The 22,807-nt window shown below is 43.9% G+C and overlaps 1 protein-coding gene across 1 annotated transcript in view; it reads left to right on the top strand.

Moving 5' to 3' along the window:
- The window catches only part of LOC140717066 (uncharacterized), an 83,377-nt gene that overhangs the window by 11,466 nt on the left and 49,104 nt on the right, over positions 1–22,807 (top strand). Inside the window, exons 5-9 of the mRNA XM_073030248.1 lie at positions 82–281; positions 2,815–2,937; positions 3,555–3,699; positions 5,555–5,653; positions 7,321–7,470. Coding sequence (XP_072886349.1) covers positions 82–281; positions 2,815–2,937; positions 3,555–3,699; positions 5,555–5,653; positions 7,321–7,470 — 717 coding nt within the window. The remainder of the gene's footprint in view (positions 1–81; positions 282–2,814; positions 2,938–3,554; positions 3,700–5,554; positions 5,654–7,320; positions 7,471–22,807) is intronic.

The following is a 22,807-nucleotide window of genomic DNA, read 5'->3' as shown; positions in this document are numbered from 1 at the left end:
CCTGATGCTAACTCAGTCTCACCCTCCTTCCAAGCTGATAGTGACAATGCCTTGTTCTCTCTCTCTCTCTCTTCCCCCAAGGTTGCTGGAATTACCATCCCAAACCAGGAGCTCGGCCTCAGTCTGAATGAACCTGGATCCGCTTTCTATTACGCCCGGTTTGATGGAATCCTTGGTCTCTCCTACCCAGCACTTTCAGCAGGAGGTGCCACACCCGTGTTCGATGGCATGATGCGTGACCGTCTGGTGTCTGAGCCTCTGTTCTCCGTGTACCTGGGCAGGTGAGCATGCAGTGCGTCCCGCCGAAATGTCAGCAGCGTATCAAGAGCTGTCACTGCTCGACTGATGGGGTTTCGCACTGGCCACTCTTCTTTCGAATCTTTTCTCCCCCAGAACAGCATGGTAGCGTAGTGGTTAGTACAATGCTTCAGGCAACCCAGGTTCAAATCCTGCCGTGTACGTTCTCCCTGCGACTGTGTGGGTTTCCTCCTACAAAGATGTACTGCTTGTTAGGTCAATTGGTTATTGTAAATTGTCCTGTGATTAGGCTTTTTGAGTACATTGGGGGATTGATGGGCTTGGCTGAAAGGGTTTATTCTGTGCTGTATCCCAATAAATAAATAATCATCAATACTAAAGGACTTGTATTTAAGGTGAGAGGGGTTAAGTTTAAAGGGAATGCCTGGGGCAAGTTCTTATTGTACAGGACTGGCAGGTCCCTGGATTGGGGTATTAGTGGAAACAGATGTGATAGTGGTGTTTGAATGGCACATGGTTTAGGGTTTGCATACTGCCAGAACTTACTACCCATTACACCACTGGTGTTTAGGACAGCAATGAAGTTCCTCCATCTCCGGCGGTGTTCAGGGCTTCCTTCATCGTTTCAGTAGTTTCCTCTCTGCTTCCACCACTGTCAGTCACACAAGTCCCAGGTGGAGACTCTGGAATACTGTTGCTTTCAGACATAGAAGGATTCTTCATTGCTGTTTCCGTAACAGTTTTGTTTGACCAGTCGGGGTTGTTGGCCCTGAGCTGAACCCCCCCGAACCTGGAGGACCGGTGGACCACTCTTAGTCTGGCCTCTACCCTTTGACCTGTTTGGGCATGGGTGACCCTACCAAGAGCCAAAGCATAAAGCCCCGACTCCAGCCAACGTAGCTCTCTGAGTTATTGAGGCATACGCCTCTAAACCCTACGATAGATTTGTGGTCCTCTTGGTGGATGCATTCAGAAGAGAGTTGGTTTAATACGGCACTGTGTTCAGCAAAGATATTGTGGGCTTAATGGCTTGGTTCTTGTGCTGTACCGTTCTGGCTTCTAATAAAACGACTGAGGGGCAACCTAATAGTGAATTTTATAATTATGAAGATTTTTTTCTTCGTTCGTGTTTTGAGAGTTGGGTATCACTAGAAAATGCAGGCATTCATTACTCACCCTAATCACTCCTGAGAATATGGCAGTGAGGCTCCTTCTACCACCAGCAACATTCCAGTGAACATTCAAAGGTTCACCAAGATGTCACCTGGATTTGGAGATGCTGGTTTTAGGGAGAGATTGGGTAGGCTGAGCCATGTCTTCCTGGAGCGAAAGAGGGTGAGGGGTGATTGGATAGATGTATAAAAGAACCTTGTCTGGGTATCATGAGTTTGTGATGTCATTAAAAATAAGGATGAGACTTTTATAGTTATACCACTGACATTTGTTTTATTTTTATTTTGAGATAGAACACAGTAAAAATCCCTTCTGGTCCATTGAGCCCCTCATTGCCCAATTACCCCCCTGTACCTAATTAACCCACTTATTGGTATGCCTTTGGTACATGCCATGAGAGCAAACAGAGCACCTGAAGGAAACCCAAGTGGTCATGGGGAGAACAGAGAAACTCCTCAAAGACAGCGGTGGGAATTGAACCTGTGTCGTGGGGGCTGTAAGAGTGTTACGCTAACCGCTATGCTCCGTGCTACCCTGATACAGAATTGAAGGCGGGGTGTTTTCCCTCACCCCAGATGTGGGACAGCACGCGGCGGGACAGCGGGACTGGGATTTCAGTCAGTCGTTTGGGACGAAAGAATAGTGCGTAACACTATTACAGCACCAGCGACCTGAGTTCAATTCCCATCGCTGTCTGCGCAGAGTTTGTACGTTCTCACCGTGCCTGTTGTGGGCGTTTCGGTTTCCTCCCACACTCCAAAGACACACAGGTCAGTAGGTTAGTTGGTCACGTGGGTGTAATTGAGCAGTGCTGGCTCGTTGGGCCTGTAGGGCCTGTTGCTATGCTTGTTAGAAGATGTTGTGGAGACTCTGGAGATCCTGAGAGTGGTGGTGCCTGCAGTTTAGCTGCCTGGCACTTAGCGCTCCCAGTAGGGTCACCCATGGCAGTAAGGTCAAGGTGGAGGTTCCAGACAAAGAGTTCAACCAAGACCTCAGCAGAGAAGCTGGTGGAAGGTGATGACACAGCAGGATGGCATTGAAGTCGGAGGAAGGCTGCATCAGTGAAGGTCCCCAGTCATCTTGCATCCCATACCACTGGGCCCTGACCCTGATCTGTCAAGGTTGTGGCTGACCTTGCATCTGCCTCCCCATGTTAAACAAAGTCACGCACAGGCATTCTCCATTAAGGGAATCCACCCGGATAAGTAGATCCCGGTTTGGCCTCTACCCGAGGACCCACCCGTAGACAAACCATCAGGAGAACGTAAAACTCGACTCCAGTGATTGCACTCCTATCTCAAATAAAGCTGGCTGACGGTAAGTTGCGAAGACGTAGATTGTTAGTGTTAATGCAGCTGTTTTTCTCCCCCCCCCTCGTTCCAGCGTTCCCAACAGTCAGAATGGTGGGGAGGTGACGTTCGGTGGAATCGACAACACCAAGTACACTGGCCAGATCGTCTGGGTGCCAGTTCTTCAGGAACTCTACTGGCTCATCCCCATACAAGGGTACGTGGAGCATTTCCAAGGGACTTTTGAATACCCAACAGCCATAAGACTTTGGGGCAGAATTAGACCATTCAGCCCATCGTCTGCTCTACCTTTTGATAATGGCTGATTTAAAGATTATTTTATTTGTCACATGTACATTGAAACATCAAATATCACCGTATTTTGCATTTACCGTGTTTTGATGTTTTGCAACGTTTTGATGTACTTGTGAAAAATAAAGGTAGTCTCTCTTTCAGCATCAAAACAGACTGAAATGTGTCATTTGTGTCAATGACCTGTACAGTTCAAGGTAATACTTTGATAATAAATTTTAGTTTCACTTTGACATTCATTCAGAATGAGGTTTAATATCACCAGCATGTGTCGTCCAATTTGTTGTCTTTGCGGAGCATTACAATTCATTATAATAGAGGAAAAAAGTGAATTACAGTAAGTGTAGGTATACGCGAGTATATTTAAGTCTTAAGCACCCTAGCTGTAAACTATATATGGGCCTAAGATTTCTGCACAGTACTGTAAATCACAGAAGTATTAATTTTTCTTCTGTAAAACCCTGGTAATAAACCAATATTTAAACGGCAGTGAAATAAACCTGATTTAATTCTGTCTCTCAGCGTGCTTCTCAACGGCCAGACTGCTCTCTGTTCCGGAGGGTGCCAAGCTATGGTCGACACTGGGACGTCGCTCCTCACCGCGCCAAGTCAGGACTTAGCGAGACTGATGTACTACATCGGTGCACAACAGAACGAGAACGGGGAGGTAAGCAGCTCGCCGCAATTATTAGTCGATGTTAATTCTGAAACTCGCCCCAGCGCTGATACTTTTTACTTATCGCTATGAAATTGTTCAGCACCATCCTTGGACTTGAGCCTGATGGCATCTGATTGTAGAGTATAACGATCTCTGTCATTGTTATAAAGGTCCTAAATAAAATTGATGAATACACTGGCACAATTACCTCCTATCAGTTCAGTGAAGATGCCTGCTTCTTCACTGTAAACACTTTAAACCACTTTTTATAATGGTGTTTGTATTGAAAATACACACTGGTATTTGTTTTTATGCACATTTTATTGCATATCCATTTTACTTTTTAGATATAATTATTTTATTCTTTAGAATTGTTGAATATTGTTTTTAGAAACCTAGAAAACTTACAGCGCAATACAGGCCTTTCGGCCCATAATGCTGTGCTGAACAAGTATTTACTTTTGGAGTTAGTTTTTGTTGCATATCATGGCAAATTCCTAGTATATGGTGAATAAAGTTGATCCTTCATTATTGAATTTCTTTTAATCTTCCGCAGTCTAGAGCCAGTTGCCTTAAATTATGGCCGAATTTCAAATCACTGGATCATAATTAATACTGAATCATTAGGCTGATTGGAAGAGTGAAGTTTGTTTTCTTTCAAGCTGTGGAGGTTGAGATGAATAAAATTTCAAAGAAGCTGCATGGACAAACTAGGATGGACCTCTTTCCCTCAGCAGGGGGGTCAACAGGCATGTGTGTCTCTACCATTTAAGCGCCTGGGTGAAGGGAGGTAATCCTTTCCATTCATCAGATTCTCTGCCACCAGATTTCTGTATGGGCAGTGACTCAACCCATGAACAGAAACTCACTGTTTTTGCTCCCATGTTGAACTACTTAATTTAATTTTTTTTTGATACAGTGGATTCTGGTTAAATGCAACAAATTGGGACCTGTACGTTTTGGCCCAAATCAACGGCTGCCCCAATTATCCACAGTTCCATGGAAATAGTTAAAAAGATATTAATAAAAAAGACAAACTACTGTTTAACAAATTATGTATTTAAATGATATACAACAAAATGAGTGAAGTTATCCCCTTTGGTTCATTTTTACTCTAGGCTGTTTCTGGCATCTCCAACCTGAATGCTTGAAGCTACAGTCAGCCCATTTTTACTGCTTCTTACAACTATCAGTGACTAAGATCACTGCTTTTTGAACTCACACACACACACGCGCGCACACACGCGCACACACACGCACACACACGCACACACATGCACGCACACACACACGCACACACCTGACCCTATTTAAAAACTGTTCACCCTAAGCAAGGTGCAGTGTCTAACAGCCACACAAGTGCACGTGACTAACGCTCAGCAGCTGTCTCCTGTCACGTTTAATTGGCATAGTATCCCAAATAAATGAAAGGAGTCCCAGCTATTTTCTCAATTAATTTTTGTTCTTTAGGAGTTGTCCCAAATAAGCTGCTGCTCCAATTACCGATGTCCAAATAACCAGAATTCACTGTAAATATTTCTTATTGTAACTTACAGTTTATTTTATGTGTTCACCTGTACCATGGCCCCAAAACAGCAAATTTCATGATGCATGTCAGTGATATTAAAGCTGACTCTAATTCTTAGTAAGGATCATGGATTGAGTCTTCAATCATAGGAAATAGTTTTTCCAACTGACTCCATCAGAGTTCATTAGTTTTAGAGATGCTTCTTAGATTCTTCCTGCTCCAGTGCAAGTGGAGCAGTGTGAAGCGGGTTATCTGTGAATTTGTATTGTATGAGGGTTTTTCGATATTGCCTTTTTAAGCTGTATGTGGCATACCTCTTGTTTCCTTCTTTAATAGTACATGGTCAACTGTAACTACGTCTCAAGCATGCCTTCGTTGACATTTGTGATCAATGGAGCGGAATTCACCATCCCTGCCTCAGCCTACATCAGGAGGGTATGTATAGTGAGTACTTTGTATGCCGCACACGCGTAATGAGGCCTCAGTTTCCAGCCTTTTGCCTTTGGGTAGGAAGAAATCCTGAAAAGGTACAAGATAGAATGCAAGATACAACATACTCAATATCTCCATGCAAATTCCAGGCATTTTGTCCTTCTTAGAAAGTCACCTTTGATCTAATTTTTGTAAATCTTTAGAATTTTTACTACCAGCTCAACTGGTAGCGGTGCGATCACTCAAGTGGAGTATGATGTTCCCAATATATTTTATGCCATGGACTTGTACCGCTAACTGAGGGGTCCCACGTTGGGAACCCCTAACCTAAGGGGTTGTCTATTGGTTGGCCTTCAGGCTGATCCAGAATCCACATCTTCTGAGGGGCCTGCAGACCTCACAAACCTGCCTCCTTCCCCACTTACTGATCACCACGGCACTTAATCCCGGGTTGTTAGTGTGGATTCCCTTTCATGTGACTTTGATTAATGCGGGAGGCTAATGCACGGGCAGCCACCACACGCAGTCCTTGACAGATTGGAGTCAGGATCCAGTGGCATGTGATGTAAGTCAACTGCGGACAACTGAATGCCTCAGACTTCCTTCACCTTCACTGCTATTGTGACGTGTCAGCATCTTCCGCCAGCTCCACTGCTGAGGTCTTGTTTGGATCACTTTTTGTCTGGAACTTCCCCCTGGATCTTACCACCATGGGTGACTCCAATTGTAAAGATAGAAGATACCAGCCAAAAGCATTTCTGCAACATTTTAGTCAAATATGCCTTTAGAAAATTCAATCCCATCAATTTTACCCTAGTCCAGGGGTTCCCAACCTTTTTAATGCCATGGACCCCTACCATTAACCGAGGGGTCTGTGGACCCCAGGTTGGGAACCCGTGCTCTAGTTGATAAATTTAACCTGCTAAATCCCAGCTTCCAGTGTTGGGTGTGTATCTCTAGAAGTCCACAGCTATTCTATCATATGCTCAAGCATCTATCTTAGATGGTTAATAAATCTTTGCGGTCAGCCCCCAGTCCAATAGGCATCGAGCACCTTGGCTCTGTTTGCCACAAAGGCGGGATTTTCCATTGGCCACCCATTTCAATTCAACTTCCTATTCCCATTCTCTAGTCGGTCCTCTACTCCCACGATGAAACCACTCTCAGGTTGAAGGAGCCACACCTCGTATTCCAAGTTGCTAATCTTCAACCTGATAGCATGAACATCAATTTCTCTAACTTACAGTAATTTCAACCCCTTCCATCCCCTTTGTCTCTTTTTCCATTCCCCATTCTGGCTCCCCTCTCATCCATTCTCTTCTCGTCACTTGCCCATCACCTCCCTCTGGTGCCCCCCTTCTTCCGTCTCTCTCATGGTTTATTCTCCTCTCCATCAGAATCCTCCTTCTTCAGCCCTTTACCTCTCCCACCTATCTTCTCCCAAATTCTCACCTCATCTGCTCTCCCGCATTCAGCCACCTTCCCCTTGCCTATCACCTACCAGATTGTATTCCCCCCCACCACCACCTTATTTTCTGTCTCCTTAGTTTCCAGTCTGGGCCAGAAACATAAACTGTTTATTTCCCTCTGTGGATACTGCCTGACCTGCTGGGTTTCTCCACCATTTTGTGTGTGTGTTGTTAATGAGTGTCTGTCTTCTCATTTTGTAGAACTATAACTACTGTTATGCTGCATTTGAGGCAACCTATCTGCCTGCTCCCACCAACGATGGACCGTTCTGGATCTTGGGTGATGTCTTCCTGAGAGAGTTCTATTCCATTTACGACAGAGGGAATAACAGAATGGGATTTGCTAAAGCTGTCTGAAATGCTTGCATCCAACTTGCCTTCAAAGTTTTTGGAGAAGGATGTTCAGATAATTCATTAATGGCACCAATGATTTCCCTTGATTGAATGATTGGAACTCTTTCACTCAGGCACTTTTCTGTTGTTCTTCAGACATGGTCTTCCTTGCTAGCTAGAATTTATCTAATCACTGGCACATCTTCTAGCTATAATAATCTGTTAAATTACTTTTCTTGTAAAGATATTATTGAACAATAAAAACTATTAAATCATTGTTAAAAATCCTGATATTTGTGTCCTGGCTGATGTACACGCCATGATTTTTCAATGATACATTATATTGGAAGAAGAAGAGAAAGGGTGAGTTAATAGGTTGGCAGATGATACAAAGGTTAGTGGTGCTGTGGATTGTGTAGAAGGCTGTCCTAGGTTACAATGGGAGATTGACAGGGCTGGGCTGGCAAGCAGCAGATGGTGTTTAATCCTGAAAAGTTTGAAGGGATACTTCACTGCATGTTTTGATGTTCTGATGTACGTTTGACAAATAAAGCTAATCTTGAAGGCAGAATACAGGGTGAATGTCAGGATTCTTAGCAGTGTGGAAGAACAGAGGGATCTCGGAGTCCTTGTTATGCAGAGATTAGAGGGTGCATGGAATGTCCTGCCAGTGGTGATGGAAGAGGCCGCCACATTAGGGGCATTTAAGAAAGATACGGACACGGATCCTAGAAATCTTCAAAAGGCATGTACTGTGCTGTAACGGTCACTGTTTTATTGTGTACAACCTGCTCTAGGAAAGATGTCATTAGCTTGAGAGCATGCAGAGAAGTATAATTAGCCTTGCACCGCATTGTGTACCATAGGTTCTTGTGTTATACTATTCCTTGTTGTATGTATGAGGAGAGTTCAAGAGTCTGATATCATCAGGACAGAAGCTGTCATTGACTCTGGTGATACGTTTGCTCAGGCTTCTGTATCTTCTGGAGAAGTGGAGAAGAGAGCAGAGAGAGAATGGCTGGGCTGTGCCGAGTCTCTGATTATGTTGGTTGTTTTAGCGAGGTAGCCGGAAGTGTTGGCAGGTTCAGTGGGAGGGGGGCTGGTTTTTGGGATAGTCTCTGCTGCATTCACAGCTCTACAGTTTCTTGTGGTCTTGGGCAGGGCAGTTGCCAGACCAAGCTGTACTGCGTCTGGATGGGATGCTTTCTGTGTTGCACCTATAAAAATCGGTGAGGGTTATTGTGGTCATGCAAAATTTCCTTGGTCTTCTGAGAAAGTAGAGGAACTGGTGTGTTTCCTTGGCCATGGCTGGGCCAGGACAAATTACTGGTCAAATCTACTCCTACCCCTGTCAACTTTTCCATCTCAGCACCATTGATACATGAATGGTGTGTACTCCACCCACTTACTGAAGTTATTTTTAAAAAAAAATCTTTTTACTGCCGTGCTGACCAACCACTACTCCGAGCAGGAAATTTATACATGGCCTGAAAACTGCGCGGCACTTTAAATTGCTTTTTTGTTTGTAATATGCATACTATGAATCTTTAGAATGAAAATGTGTTAATGTTCAGTGGGCCTGTGGTTTATTAACAACAAACTACCAGCTTCCATTTTGTGTTTATTGTTACAATTTGTAACAGGGTTGTAACTTGAAGCACTGACAGCGTAAATGCGTCGAAGCTCTAAAATGCTTCAAAGTAAAGGTTGTGGTACATATATTATTTAGAAAATCTATGGATTATATTCATTAACACAATTACAGGGTGTTACAGATGTGTGGCAACAAAGACTAGGGAGTATTTTAGTTACCGCATGGCTGCGTACTCACACAGTCTAGAGGGATCAGTGATCACGACACCAAGCCACTAGCCTCTCTACCTCCCTTCTATACTCCAACTCGCTGTGTCATCAGCAAGAATACAAATCAAGCTGGAGCAGAGTCTTGCTGCAGAGTCATGAGTGTACAGGAGTAAAGTCAGGGGCTGCGGACCCTGACTGACAAGGGAAGTCAATCATAAAATAAAAGCAAAGGGTTGGCATATAATTGAGCAAAATTTCATGGGAAGTTGGAGGATTGGGAAGCTTTTAAAAACCATCGGAAGGCAACTAAAAACGCAATAAGGAGAGATAAGGTGAAATATGAAGGTAAGCTAGCCAATAATATAAAAGAGGATACAAAAAGCTTTTTCAGGTATGTAAAGAGTAAAAGAGAGATGAGAGTGGATATGGGACCGCTGGAAAATGATGCTGGAGAGGTAGATTTAAGACCATGAGGCAAAGGAGCAGAATTCGGCCCATCAAATCTGCTCTGCCGAGATTCTCCCCCCCTCATTCTTCTGAATTCCTGTGGGTACAGGCCCAGAGCCATCAAATGCTCCTCATATGATAAATACTTCAATCCTGGAATCATTTTGGTGAACCTCCTTTGAACCCTATCCAATGTCAGCACATCCGCCCTTAGATAAGGGGCCCAAAACTGCTCACAATACTCCAAGTGAAACCTCACCAGTGCCCTATGAAGCATTAACATCACATCCTTGCTTTTATATTCTAGTTCTCTGGAAATGAATGCTAACATTGCATTTGCCTTCCTCGCCACTGATTCAGGCTGAAAATGAACTTTTAGGGAATCCTGCACAAGGACTGCCAAGTCACTTTGCGCCTCAGATTTTGAATTTTATCTCCATTTAGAAAATAGTCTACGCTTTTATTTCTTCTTCCAAAGTGCATAACCATACACTTCCTAACACTATTCCATCTGACACTTCATTGCCCATCCTCCTAAAAGGGGAGACAAAGAAATGTACTTAGTAAGTATTTCGCATCTGTCTTCACTGTGGAAGACACTAGCAGAATGCCAGAAATTCAAGTGTGTCAGGGGACAGAATAGACAATAGACAATAGACGCAGAAGTAGACCATTCGGCCCTTCGAGCCTGCACCGCCATTCTGAGATCATGGCTGATCATCTACTATCAATACCCAGTTCCTGCCTTGTCCCCATATCCCTTGATTCCCCTATCCATAAGATACCTATCTAGCTCCTTCTTGAAAGCATCCAGAGAATTGACCTCCACTGCCTTCCGAGGCAGTGCATTCCAGACCCCCACAACTCGCTGGGAGAAGTTTTTCCTTAACTCTGTCCTAAATGACCTACCCCTTATTCTCAAACCATGCCCTCTAGTACTGGACTCTCCCAGCATCTGGAACATGTTTCCTGCCTCTATCTTGTCCAATCCCTTAATAATCTTATATGTTGCAATCAGATCCCCTCTCAATCTCCTTAATTCCAGTGTGTACAAGCCCAGTCTCTCTAACCTCTCTGCGTAAGACAGTCCGGACATCCCAGGAATTAACCTTGTGAATCTATGCTGCACTTCCTCTATAGCCAGGATGTCCTTCCTTAACCCTGGAGACCAAAACTGTACACAATACTCCAGGTGTGGTCTCACCAGGGCCCTGTACAAATGCAAAAGGATTTCCTTGCTCTTGTACTCAATTCCCTTTGTAATAAAGGCCAACATTCCATTAGCCTTCTTCACTGCCTGCTGCACTTGCTCATTCACCTTCAGTGACTGATGAACAAGGACTCCTAGATCTCTTTGTATTTCTCCCTTACCTAACTCTACACCGTTCAGATAATAATCTGCCTTCCTGTTCTTACTCCCAAAGTGGATAACCTCACACTTATTCACATTAAATGTCATCTGCCAAGTATCTGCCCACTCACACAGCCTATCCAAGTCACCCTGAATTCTCCTAACATCCTCATCACATGTCACACTGCCACCCAGCTTAGTATCATCAGCAAACTTGCTGATGTTATTCTCAATGCCTTCATCTAAATCGTTGATGTAAATCGTAAACAGCTGTGGTCCCAATACCGAGCCCTGTGGCACCCCACTAGTCACTACCTGCCATTCCGAGAAACACCCATTCACCGTTACCCTTTGCTTTCTATCTGCCAACCAGTTTTCTATCAATGTCAATATCTTCCCCCCAATGCTATGAACTCTGATTTTACCCAGCAATCTCCTATGTGGGACCTTATCAAATGCCTTCTGAAAATCGAGGTACACTACATCCACTGGATCTCCCTTGTCTAACTTCCTGGTTACATCCTCGAAAAACTCCAATAGATTAGTCAAGCATGATTTGCCCTTGGTAAATCCATGCTGGCTCGGCCCAATCCTATCACTGCTATCTAGATATGCCACTATTTCATCTTTAATAATGGACTCTAGCATCTTCCCCACTACTGATGTTAGGCTGACAGGACGATAGTTCTCTGTTTTCTCCCTCCCTCCTTTCTTAAAAAGTGGGATAACATTAGCCATTCTCCAATCCTCAGGAACTGATCCTGAATCTAAGGAACACTGGAAAATGATTACCAATGCATCTGCAATTTCCAGGGCCACTTCCTTTAGTACCCTAGGATGCAGACCATTTGAACCTGGGGATTTGTCAGCCTTCAGTCCCATCAGTCTACTCATCACTGTTTCCTTCCTAATGTCAATCTGTTTCATTTCCTCTGTTACCCTATGTCCTTGGCCCATCCATACATCTGGGAGATTGCTTGTGTCTTCCCTAGTGAAGACAGATCTAAAGTACTTATTAAATTCTTCTGCCATTTCTCTGTTTCCCAAAACAATTTCATCCAATTCATTCTTCAAGGATCCAACATTGTTCTTAACTATCTTCTTTCTCTTCACATACCTAAAAAAGCTTTTGCTATCCTCCTTTATATTCCTGGCTAGCTTGTGTTCGTACCTCATTTTTTCTCCCCGTATTGTCTTTTTAGTTAAGTTCTGTTGTTCCTTAAAAATTTCCCAATCATTTGTCCTCCCACTCACCTTAGCTCTGTCATATTTCCTTTTTTTTTTAAAATGCTATGCAATCTCTGACTTCCTTTGTCAATCACTGTGGCCCCTTTCCCCCCTTTGAATCCCTCCTTCTCTGGGGGATGAACTGATTTTGCACCTTGTGCATTATTCCCAAGAATACCTGCCATTGCTGTTCCACTGTCTTTTCTGCTAGGATATCTGTCCAGTTAACTTTGGCCAGCTCCTCCCTCATGGCTCCATAGTCTCCTTTGTTCAACTGCAACACTGACACCTCCGAGCTGCCCTTATCCTTCTCAAATTGCAGATAAAAACTTATCATATTATGGTCACTACCTCCTAATAGCTCCTTTACTTCAAGGTCGCTTATCAAATCCTGTTCATTACTCAAGACTAAATCCAGAATAGCCTTGTCCCTGGTCGGCTCTCGTACAAGTTGTTCCAAGAATGCATCCCGTAGACACTCTACAAACTCCCTATCCTGGGGTCCAGCACCAACCTGATTCTCCCAGTTCACCTGCATGTTGAAATCCCCCATAACTACTGCGACATTACCTTTGCCACATGTCAATGTTAACTCCCTATTCAACTTGCACCCAATATCCATGCTACTGTTTGGTGGCCTGTAGACAACACCCATTAGGGTCTTTTTGCCCTTACTGTTCTTCAGTTCTATCCACACAGACTCTACTTCTCCTGATCCTATGTCCCCCCTTGCAAAGGACTGAATCTCATTCCTCACCAACAGGGGAACCCCACCCCCTCTGCCCACATTTCTGTCCCTACGATAGCACGTATACCCTTGTACATTCATTTCCCAGGTCTGATCTCCCTGCAGCCATGTCTCCATTATTCCAACAACATCATAGTTACCCATTCGCACCTGAGCTTCAAGCTCATCTGCCTTATTTCTGACACTTCGTGCATTCAGATATAGAATTTTTAGCCCACTTCTCCTCTCTCTGTTTAAATCGCTGCCTATTGTGCTTAACCAGCTCCCCGAACTCCCATTATAAGCCCCTTGGATTTTGTTGTCCTTCCTAAATTTACTTACTCTTTCTGCACATTTAACTCCATGTTCCTTCAGACCATCCCTCTGTACGTGTCCTCCTTATCACTTGTTCCGCCTCACCTTTCTCTAGTACACACTTAATATTCCAGAACCGTGTAGTCCCCACCTGTCCTTTATTCTTCATCTCGCTATCCTCTCTCGCATTCTGGATCCCTACCCCCTGCAAATTTAGTTTAAACCCCCCCCCCCCGAGAAGCACTAGCAAACTTTCCTGCAAGAATGTTAGTACCGCTCCAGTTCAGGTGTAAACCGTCCCGTCGGAACAGATCCCACCTTCCCTGGAACAAAGCCCAATTATCTAAAAGCCTGAAGCCCTCCCTCCTGCACCATCCTCTCAGCCACGTATTAATCTGTATAATCCTTCTGTTCCTTGCCTCACTCGCACGTGTGTGTTGCTGCTTTTACTAAGGAGAAGGTGTTTGGGAAGCTGAAAAGTTTGAGGATAGATAAGTCACCTGGACCAGATAGACTACACCCTAGTGTTCTGAAAGAGGTGGCTGAAGAGATTGTGGAGGCATTAGGGTAATGATATTTCACGAATCATTAGATTCTGGAATGGTTCAGGATGACTGGAAAATTGCAAATGTCACTCCACCCTAAGAATGAAGGGAGGCAGAAGAAAGGAAATTATTGGCCAATTGGCCTGAATTCAGTCGCTGTGAGGCATTATTAATGAAGAGGTCTCAGGGTACTTGGAGGCACATGATCAAATAGACCAAAGTCATCATGATTTCCTTAAGGGGCAATCTTGCCTGACAAATCTGTTGGAGTTCTTTGAGGAAATAACAGGTAGAGCAGGAGAGTCAACAGGTGTTGCTTACTTGGATTTTCAGAAAGTCTTTGACAAGGTGTCGCACACGAGGCTGCTAAACAAGATAAGAGCCCATGGTATTACGGGAAAGATACTGGCATAGATAGAGGATTGGCTGACTGGCAAGAGGTAAAGAATGGTGATAAAGAGGGCCGTTTCTATTGGCTGCCAGTGACTCGAGGTGTGCTGCAGGGGTCAGTTTTGGGACTGCTTTGGTTCATGTTGTATGTATGTCAATGATTTGTATGGCAGAGTTGATGATCTTATGGCCAAGTTTGTGGGTGAAGTGGCAGGTAGTGCTGAGGAAGCAGGGAGCCTGCAGAAGGACTTAGATTAGAATGGACAAAGAAGTGGCAGATGGAATATAGTCTTAGGTAGTGTATAGTTGTGCATTTCAGTAGAAGGAATAAAGGCAAAAACTATTTTTTAAACGTGGAGGAAATTCAGAAATCAGAGGAGCAAAGGGATTTGGGAGTCCTTGTGCGGGATTCCCTAAAAATTAATTTGCAAGTTAAGTCAGTGAGAAGGAAAGTAAATGCAATGTTAGCATTCATTTTGTGACAACTGGAATATAAAAACAAGTATGTAATTTTGAGGCTTTATAAGGTGCTGGTGAAGCCTCATTTGGAGTATTGTGAGCAGTTTTGGGCTGCTTATCTAAGAAAGGATATGCTGACATTGGAGAGGAGTCAAAGGAGGTCCACCAAAATGATTCTGGAATGGAGATGGGGAGGAATTTCTTCAGCAAGAGAGTGGTAAATCTGTGGAATTCGTTGCCACAGGTGGCTTTGGAGGCCAAGTCACTGTGTTGACAGATTCTTGATCAGTCGGGGCATGAAGGGATACAGAGAGAAGGCAGGAGATTGAGGCCGAGAGGGAAATGGATCAGCCATGATGAAATGGTAGAGTAGACTCAATGGGCCAAATGGATTAATCCTGCTCCTATATCTTATGGTCTTATCTAAGTCAGTGATGAGGTACAGGAGTCTTGGGTTTTGGGCAAGGTTTGATTGATGCGGTTTGTGGACTGGACTAATTTTTAGAGGATACTGCAGGTAATGTTATATGTGTTTTTGGTTGGTTACTCCTTTTTTATTGCTATTTTGTGTGATTTTGATCGAGGCGGACTGGCTCTGCAGTCAATGAACGACAGCACTAAATTCAACTGAACTGAACTGAACTGAGCATTCTGATGTTTGATGTTTAATATTCTGTGTGTTATTTGCTCATTTTTACCATTTTCTGTGATTTGGTGTTATGGTCCGGTCCGCAGATTCCGGACTCTGGGTCTTGTAGCCGTCTCTCCTTCCACCCTTAAGCCCAAATAGGATCATCTTGGCTTAAGGAGGTGCACCTGAGACCTATCGGCTGGTAGGTGGATATAAGGGGCTCTGGGACTGAGTCTAGTTGGAGGGCTGTCCTGCTTTGAACCTGTTTTGTTCTGTTCCTCTGTGTGTCTTGTACCTGCTGTTCTGTCTGGTTTGCCTTGTTCGTGCTGTTGCACTGGTCACCTGGCTATCCTGTTTTGACCCCGGCTTGGAGTACCCACCGTTAATCATCTAGTTCTGTAAGTCTGTTCTTGTAGTCACCCTGAACCGAGCTCCCTTCTGATCCCTTGCCTCTGTTGGGTAAGCAGGCTGGACTGCCGTTGCCTGGCGGGGGACTCTGACCCTTTCCTACCCATCTCTCTTCTGACGGGTGGTGCCCTGCAACCTGCCCAGGTGCTCTGCATCTTGCCCAGGCCCCAGTGTTCCTGCCTGGGAGGTGGCCCTGCCCAGGAGCTATGTGGCCCGCCCTGAGGACTCCGATCCTTTCCTACCCCTCGCTTCCGATGGGTGGTGCCCTGCATCCTGCCCAGGTGTCCCGTGACCTGCCCAGGCTCCTGTGTTCCTGCCTGGGAGGCTGGGCCCTGCCCAGGGGGCTATCCTCCCAGCATTCCTTGTCCCATAGACCCACCTTTAGCCTAGCCAGGGTCCTGCCTTTGCCGTGAACTCTCTGAACCCCAGGATCACTGTTGCCATGGTCCCCCCATTGTGTTCTATCCTTTAGTTGTTCCTGTCCTGCCCCTAGTACTTCACTGCCTGTGTCCTGCATTTGGGTCCAGTCTCCACGTCCCCTTGTGGCATTTGGTCTTTTTATTGGTGTATTGGGAGTTTGATGTGTCCTTTGAACTGGTTCCATGGTGTTTCTTTGTTTTGTGGCTTCCTGCAGAAGGATAAATCTTGGGCTTCTATACTGCGTACTTTGATAATAAATCTGATTCTAATATTGTGAATATGCTATTATATTCATATCATTTCTCAGCCTGAAGGCAACTCTGAGGTGTAAATGTCAGAAAATTTTTCCATTTTCTCTGCCAGCCCTTGCACAAACAGCATTCTATGCTAAATAAAGTATAGTTTATTAAACTGAGATCATATCTCTCCAAATAGGTACAGACGATTGTGAAGTTCTAAATGTGTAAATGGTACAAACTGATAAGAGAACTACTTCTAATCTTAAGTCAAGTCACTTTTATTGTCATTTCGACCATAACTGCTGGTACAGTACACAGTAAAAATGAGACAATGTTTTTCAGGACCATGGTGTTTCATGACACAGTACAAAAACCAGACTGAACTATGTTTTAAAAAAAAACACAGAGAAAGCTACTCTAGACTACAGACCTACACTGGACTTCATAAAGTGCGCAAAAACAGTGCAGGCATTACAATAAATAATAAACAGGACAATAGGGCAAGGTGTCAGTTCAGGCTTTGGGTATTGAGGAGTCTGATAGCTTGGGGGGAAGAAACTGTTACATAGTCTGGCCGTGAGAGCCCGAATGCTTCGGAGCCTTTTCCTAGACAGCAGGAGGGGGAAGAGTTTGTATGAGGGGTACGTGGGGTCCTTCATAATGCTGTTTCCTTTGCGGATGCAGCGTAAGTGTCCGTGATGGCGAGATGAGAGACCCTGATGATCTTCTCAGCTGACCTCACTATCTGCTGCAGGGTCTTGCGATCTGAGATGGTGCAATTTCCGAACCAGGCAGTGATGCAGCTGCTCAGGATACTCTCAATACAACCCCTGTAGAATGTGATGAGGATGGGGGGGTGGGAGATGGACTTTCCTCAGCCTTCGCAGGAAGTAGAGACGCTGCTGGGCTTTCCTTGCTATGGAGCATTTGCAGTCAGCAAATGCTGCAGGATACGCCCAAGTGTTTATGCAGGTTTCCAGAAATATTACTCTTGATAACAGTGGTAAGCCTGGGTTAAACTCAGGTTAATGATCCTGTGATGTACAGGTTGCATTGTCTGAGACAGTATCTCCAAGAAGAAGTTAGTAATCAAGGATAAGTTCAAATTCAAGTTTATTGTTGTCACAGGCAACATTCATTGGGACAGTGAGCTGATAGAGTAATATTTTTGCAGTGCCAACTGTAATAAAAATAAAGCAAGAAATTATAGGCCAGTGAGCCTGACATCAGAAGAGGGAAAGTTATTGGAAGGTATTCTAAGGGACCAGATATACGACTATGTGGATAGACAGGGATTAATTAAGGATAGGCAGCGTGGCTTTGTGCATGGTAGGCCATGTCTTATCAAACTTATAGAGTTTCTAGAGGAAGTTACCAGGGAAGTTGAAGGACATAAGGTAATGGATGTTGTCTACATGGACCTTAGAAAGGCATTTGACAAGGTTCCGCTTGGGAGGTTGGTCAAGAAACTTCAGCTGCTCGGCGTTCAAGATGAGGTAGTAAATTGGATTTGTAGGAGAAGCCAGAGAGAGGTAGTAAATGTTGGCTCTCTGACTGGTGGAGTGCCTCAAGGATCAGTGCTGGGTCCGTGGTTATTTGTCATCTGAATGAACGATCTGGATGATAATGTGGTTAAATTTGCAGATGACACCAAGATTGGTGGGGGGGAAGTGGGGTTTGTAGTGGACATTGTCAAAGACTATCGGGGCATGCAGTGGGGATCTGCGTCAGCTGGAAAAATGGGCTGAGAAGTGCCGGGTGGCAGTTAATGCAGACAAGTGCGTGGAGTTACACTTTGGTAGGACCAAGCAGGGTAGGTCTTACACAGTGAACGGTCGGGCACTGAGGAGTGTGGTGGAACAAAGTGATCTGGGAAAAAGGTCCTTAATTCATTGAAAGTAGCATCACAGGTAGATAGGATCATTAAGAAAGCTTTTGACACATTGGTCTTCATAAATCAAAGTATTAAGTACAGATAATGGGATGTTATGTTGAAGTTATATTATGTTGGTGAGGCCTAATTTGGAGTATTTTGTGCAGTTTTGGTCAACTACCCACAGGAAAGGTGTAAATAAGGTTGAAAGAGTACAGAGAAACTTTACAAAAATGTTTCTGCGTCTGGAGGTCCTGAGTTATAAAGAAAGATTGATTAGATTAAGACTTTATTCCTTAGAACATAGAAGACTGAGAGGATATTTGATAGAGGTCTACAAAATTCTGAGGGGTATAGATAGGGTAAATGCAAGTGGGCTTTTTCTACTGACGGTGGGTAGAACTACAACTAAAGGTCATAGGTTAAGGGTGAAAGGTGAAAACTATAAGAGGAACATGAGGGGAAACTTATTCACTCAGAGGGCCGTGAGAGTGTGAAATGAGCTGCCAGTGCAAGTGGTACGTGTGAGCCCAATTTCAACATTTAAGAGAAGTTTGGACGGGTACGTGGATCACAGTGGTATGGAGGGCAATGGTCCCGGTGCAAGTCGATGGGGATAGGCTGTTTAAATGGGTCAGCATGGACTAGATGGGCAGATGGATCTGTTTCTGTGTTGTACGTTACTATGACTCTGTGAGAGCATTGAGCTGGAACAATGTAAAACAATGCAGAATAAAGCAAAAAAGCTCCAGAGAAAGCGCAGAGGAGGCAAGCAATGAATTACAGGACCATAACAGGTAGATTGTGAGGCTAAGAGTCCATCTTATTGTAGAAGAGGTTAATTCTCGAGTCTAAAGGTGTGAGGGGAGAGGGAGAGGAGATAATATCTGGAATGGGTGGGGGTCTTCGATCGTGCCGGCTCCTTCACCGAGGCATGAAGAACTATAGGCAGAGTCCAGAGGGGAGGCTGGACCCTGTGATGTGTCAACAACTCTCTGCTACTGAGGATAGTCAGTTGTGATTGTCACTCTGATCTGGACATTAAGGCAATTTGGGGAATTGTGAGTGTTGGGTAGCTGATGAGCAGTGGAGAAGTTTGAAGGGCATCTCCCAATCTATATATTCTCTGGTCTCTGGATACAAAAGAACATGGATGTCCAATTCATTCATCCAGAATTTGAACATTTTCCCTCTGTTGTCTGCTGGGCCACTTTATTAGGCACACCTGTACACCTGCTCATTAACGCAGATATCTATTCAGCCAATCACGTGGCAGCAACTCAATGCATAAAAGCATGCAGATGTGGTGAAGAGGTTCAATGGTTGTTCAATCCAAATATCAGAATGGGGAAGTAATGTGATCTAAGTGATCTTGACCATGAAACAATAGCTGGTGCCAGATGGGGCGGTTTGAGTATCCCCCTTAATTTTCATGCACAGCAGTCTCTAGAGTTTTCAGAGAACGGTGTGAAAAATACAAACATGTTGAACCTTGAAGTGAATGGGCTAAAGAGTAGAACACCTTGGTCTACCAATGATAGATAATAAGCGTTTATCCGCTTCATCCCAACGAATGATTGCATTTGTTACACTAATGGCTAGAAGATCTATTTTACTGAATTGGAAAGAAATTAACCCTCCAACTGTATTTCAGTGGTTTTCTCAAACTATTTCCTGTTTGAGTTTAGAAAAAATTAGAAGTGTGGTTTTTGACTCTTCAGTTAAATTTGAGGAAACTTGGAGACCATTTATTCAACATTTTCATATGAATTAAATGGTCTGATCCTGAACCTTATTGTTACTATCCTGAATTGTGTGGATGGAGGTTGGGAGTCATTGGCACTGCTGTATGTATTTAACATTATGCGATTGCCCATGTTGGTTAGTTTTTTTAAAGTTTTTTTTTAGTTGTTTTTTTTTGGGGGGGGTTTCTTTTTTTTTCTTAATTCCTTTACATTATACTATGAGTTTGAGAGACTCTATGTATTGATTAATACATATTTGATTGTTAATTAATCTATTATGTACTCTCAAATGTTTTGTACTAATATTTTTCTTATGTTTTTCTTAAAAAATTAATAAAAAGATTTGAAAAGAAAAGAAAGAAAGAAAGAAAAAGTAGAACACCATGAACATACACTCAGTGTCCACTTTATCAGGTATGGGATATCTATGAAGGTGGCCTCTGAGTGTATTTCTTACTAATTCTGACATTAAGGTGGATAGACACAGAAGTCAAGAAAATTCTAGAAAGGTTTAATAATAAAAAAAAAATTACCTAACTAGACCCCAAACCAAAGCTCTATGCCGTATTATTGGAATTATCAAGAGACCCATTGGATGGAAAGATCTCAACACCTCTCTCCAGAAAGTGTCCACAGCAGGGGTGATTGATAAGTTCATGGCCTAAGGTAGAAGGAGATGAGTTATACAGCTCTCATTACATGCACGTGCAGTTCAACTCTTTGAGTGATTATGCAGAAAGTTTGAAGTTAATAACTCATCGGGGTGATTAATAAGTTCATGGCCTAAGGTAGAAGGAGATGAGTTATTAACTTCAAACTTTCATTGAGTGTGTGCCTTCAAACTGCTGTACCTCCTTCCTGATGGTAACAATGAGAAGACCTGGACGATGGAGGTCCTTAATGATGAATGCCATTTTTTTTGAGGAATCGCTCCTTGAAGACGTCCTGGATACTACAGAGTATTGGCCCAATACATCACGGGCACATCCCCTCCTACTATCGGTAGTATCTACAGGAGGCGCTGCCTCAAGGAAACAACATCCATCATCAAAGATCCCCACCAGCCAGTGTCTTTCCATCTTCTCACAGCTACTATCACTGTTCTCTCTAAGCTGCGCGGATGTGTAGCAGCACAACAACTGAAATGCTCCCGCGCACATAGCCTTCGTTGCCAAGCAGCTAGAATTTACTGTTATATAATGTGCCATGCAGTTTTCAGGCTGTGTTTCGATCAATAATTGTCTCATGCAGCTGATAAAAAAGATTGTGGGAACACTGGTTACTATTGGGCAGGAGATACAGAAGCCTGACGTTCTACAAAACAGGTTCAAGAACAGCAACACGTACGAGCTGGAGGAACTCAGCAGGCTGGGCAGCATCTGTGGAAATGAACAGTCAATGTTTCAGGCCGAGTCCTAACGAAGGGTCTCGGCCCGAAACGTTGACCGTTCATTTCCACGGATGCTGCCCGACCTGCTGAGTTCCTCCAGCTTGTTGTATGAGTTGCTTTGACCACAGCATCTGCAATGTACTTTGTGTCCAAGAACAGCAACTTCTCTTCAGCCATTCGGTTCTTGAACCAGCCATCACAATCATAATCACTACAGTTTAGCAAAACTATGACTACTTTGGACTCCAATGTACTTTTCTTTGTTTTAATTGTTTTCTTTCAAGTATAATTTTGTACAATTTATGTCTAATTTTTGCTTTTCTTATGAAATTATGTATTTAGCGTAGAGATTAGAGTAATGCTATGGCAGCACCTGTGATCCGGGTTCATTTCCCACCACTGCCTGTAAGGAGTTTGTACGTTCTCCCCATGGCCATGTGGGTTTCCTCCGGGTGCTCCGGTTTCCTCCCACAGTCCCAGGACCCACAGGCTAGTAGGTTAATTGGTCGCACAGCTGTAATAGGGCAGCACAGGTTTGTTGGGACAGACAGGCCGGTTACCATGCTGTATTTCTAAATAAAAAAAAGTCGCTATATACTCATGATGCCAACAAATTAGAGAGAGTACAGAGGAGATTTACTAGAATGTTACCTGGGTTTCAGCACCTAAGTTACAGGGAAAGGTTGAACAAGTTACGTCTTTATTCTTTGGAGCATAGAAGGTTGAGGGGGGACTTGATAGAGGTATTTAAAATGATGAGGGGGATAGATAGAGTTGACGTGGATAGGCTTTTTCCATTGAGAGTAGGGGAGATTCAAACAAGAGGACATGAGTTGAGAGTTAGGGGACAAAAGTTTAGGGGTAACAAGAGGGGGAACTTCTTTATTCAGAGAGTGGTAGCTGTGTGGAACGAGCTTCCAGTAGAAGTGGTAGAGGCAGGTTTGATTTTGTCATTTAAAAAAAAGTTGGAGAGGTATGTGGACAGGAAAGGAATGGAAGGTTATGGGCTGAGTGCAGGTAGGTGGGATTAGGTGAGAGTAAGTGTTTGGCATGGACTAGAAGGGCCAAGATGGCCTGTTTCCGTGCTGTAATTGTTATATGGTTATATGACTGTGAGGCTAAGCACAGCTCCAGTGCCATTTTCAGGTTTGCTGATGATGCCACCTGTTGTTAACTGAATCAAAGGTGATGATGAATCAGCGTGTAAGACCATAAGACCATATGACATAGGAACAGAATTAGGGTCCATTGAGTCTACTCCGCCATTTCAACATGGCTGATCCAGTTTTCCCCTCACCCCCGATCTCCTCCTCCTCCCCGTTTCCCTACATGCCCTGACCAATCAACGTCTGCCTTAAATATACATACAGACTTGATCTCCACAG

The sequence above is a fragment of the Hemitrygon akajei genome, chromosome 27, assembly GCF_048418815.1.
Source record: "Hemitrygon akajei chromosome 27, sHemAka1.3, whole genome shotgun sequence".
NCBI lineage: Eukaryota > Metazoa > Chordata > Chondrichthyes > Myliobatiformes > Dasyatidae > Hemitrygon > Hemitrygon akajei.
Note: the sequence above shows the minus strand (reverse complement) of the source record. Positions and strands in the feature narration are given on the sequence as shown.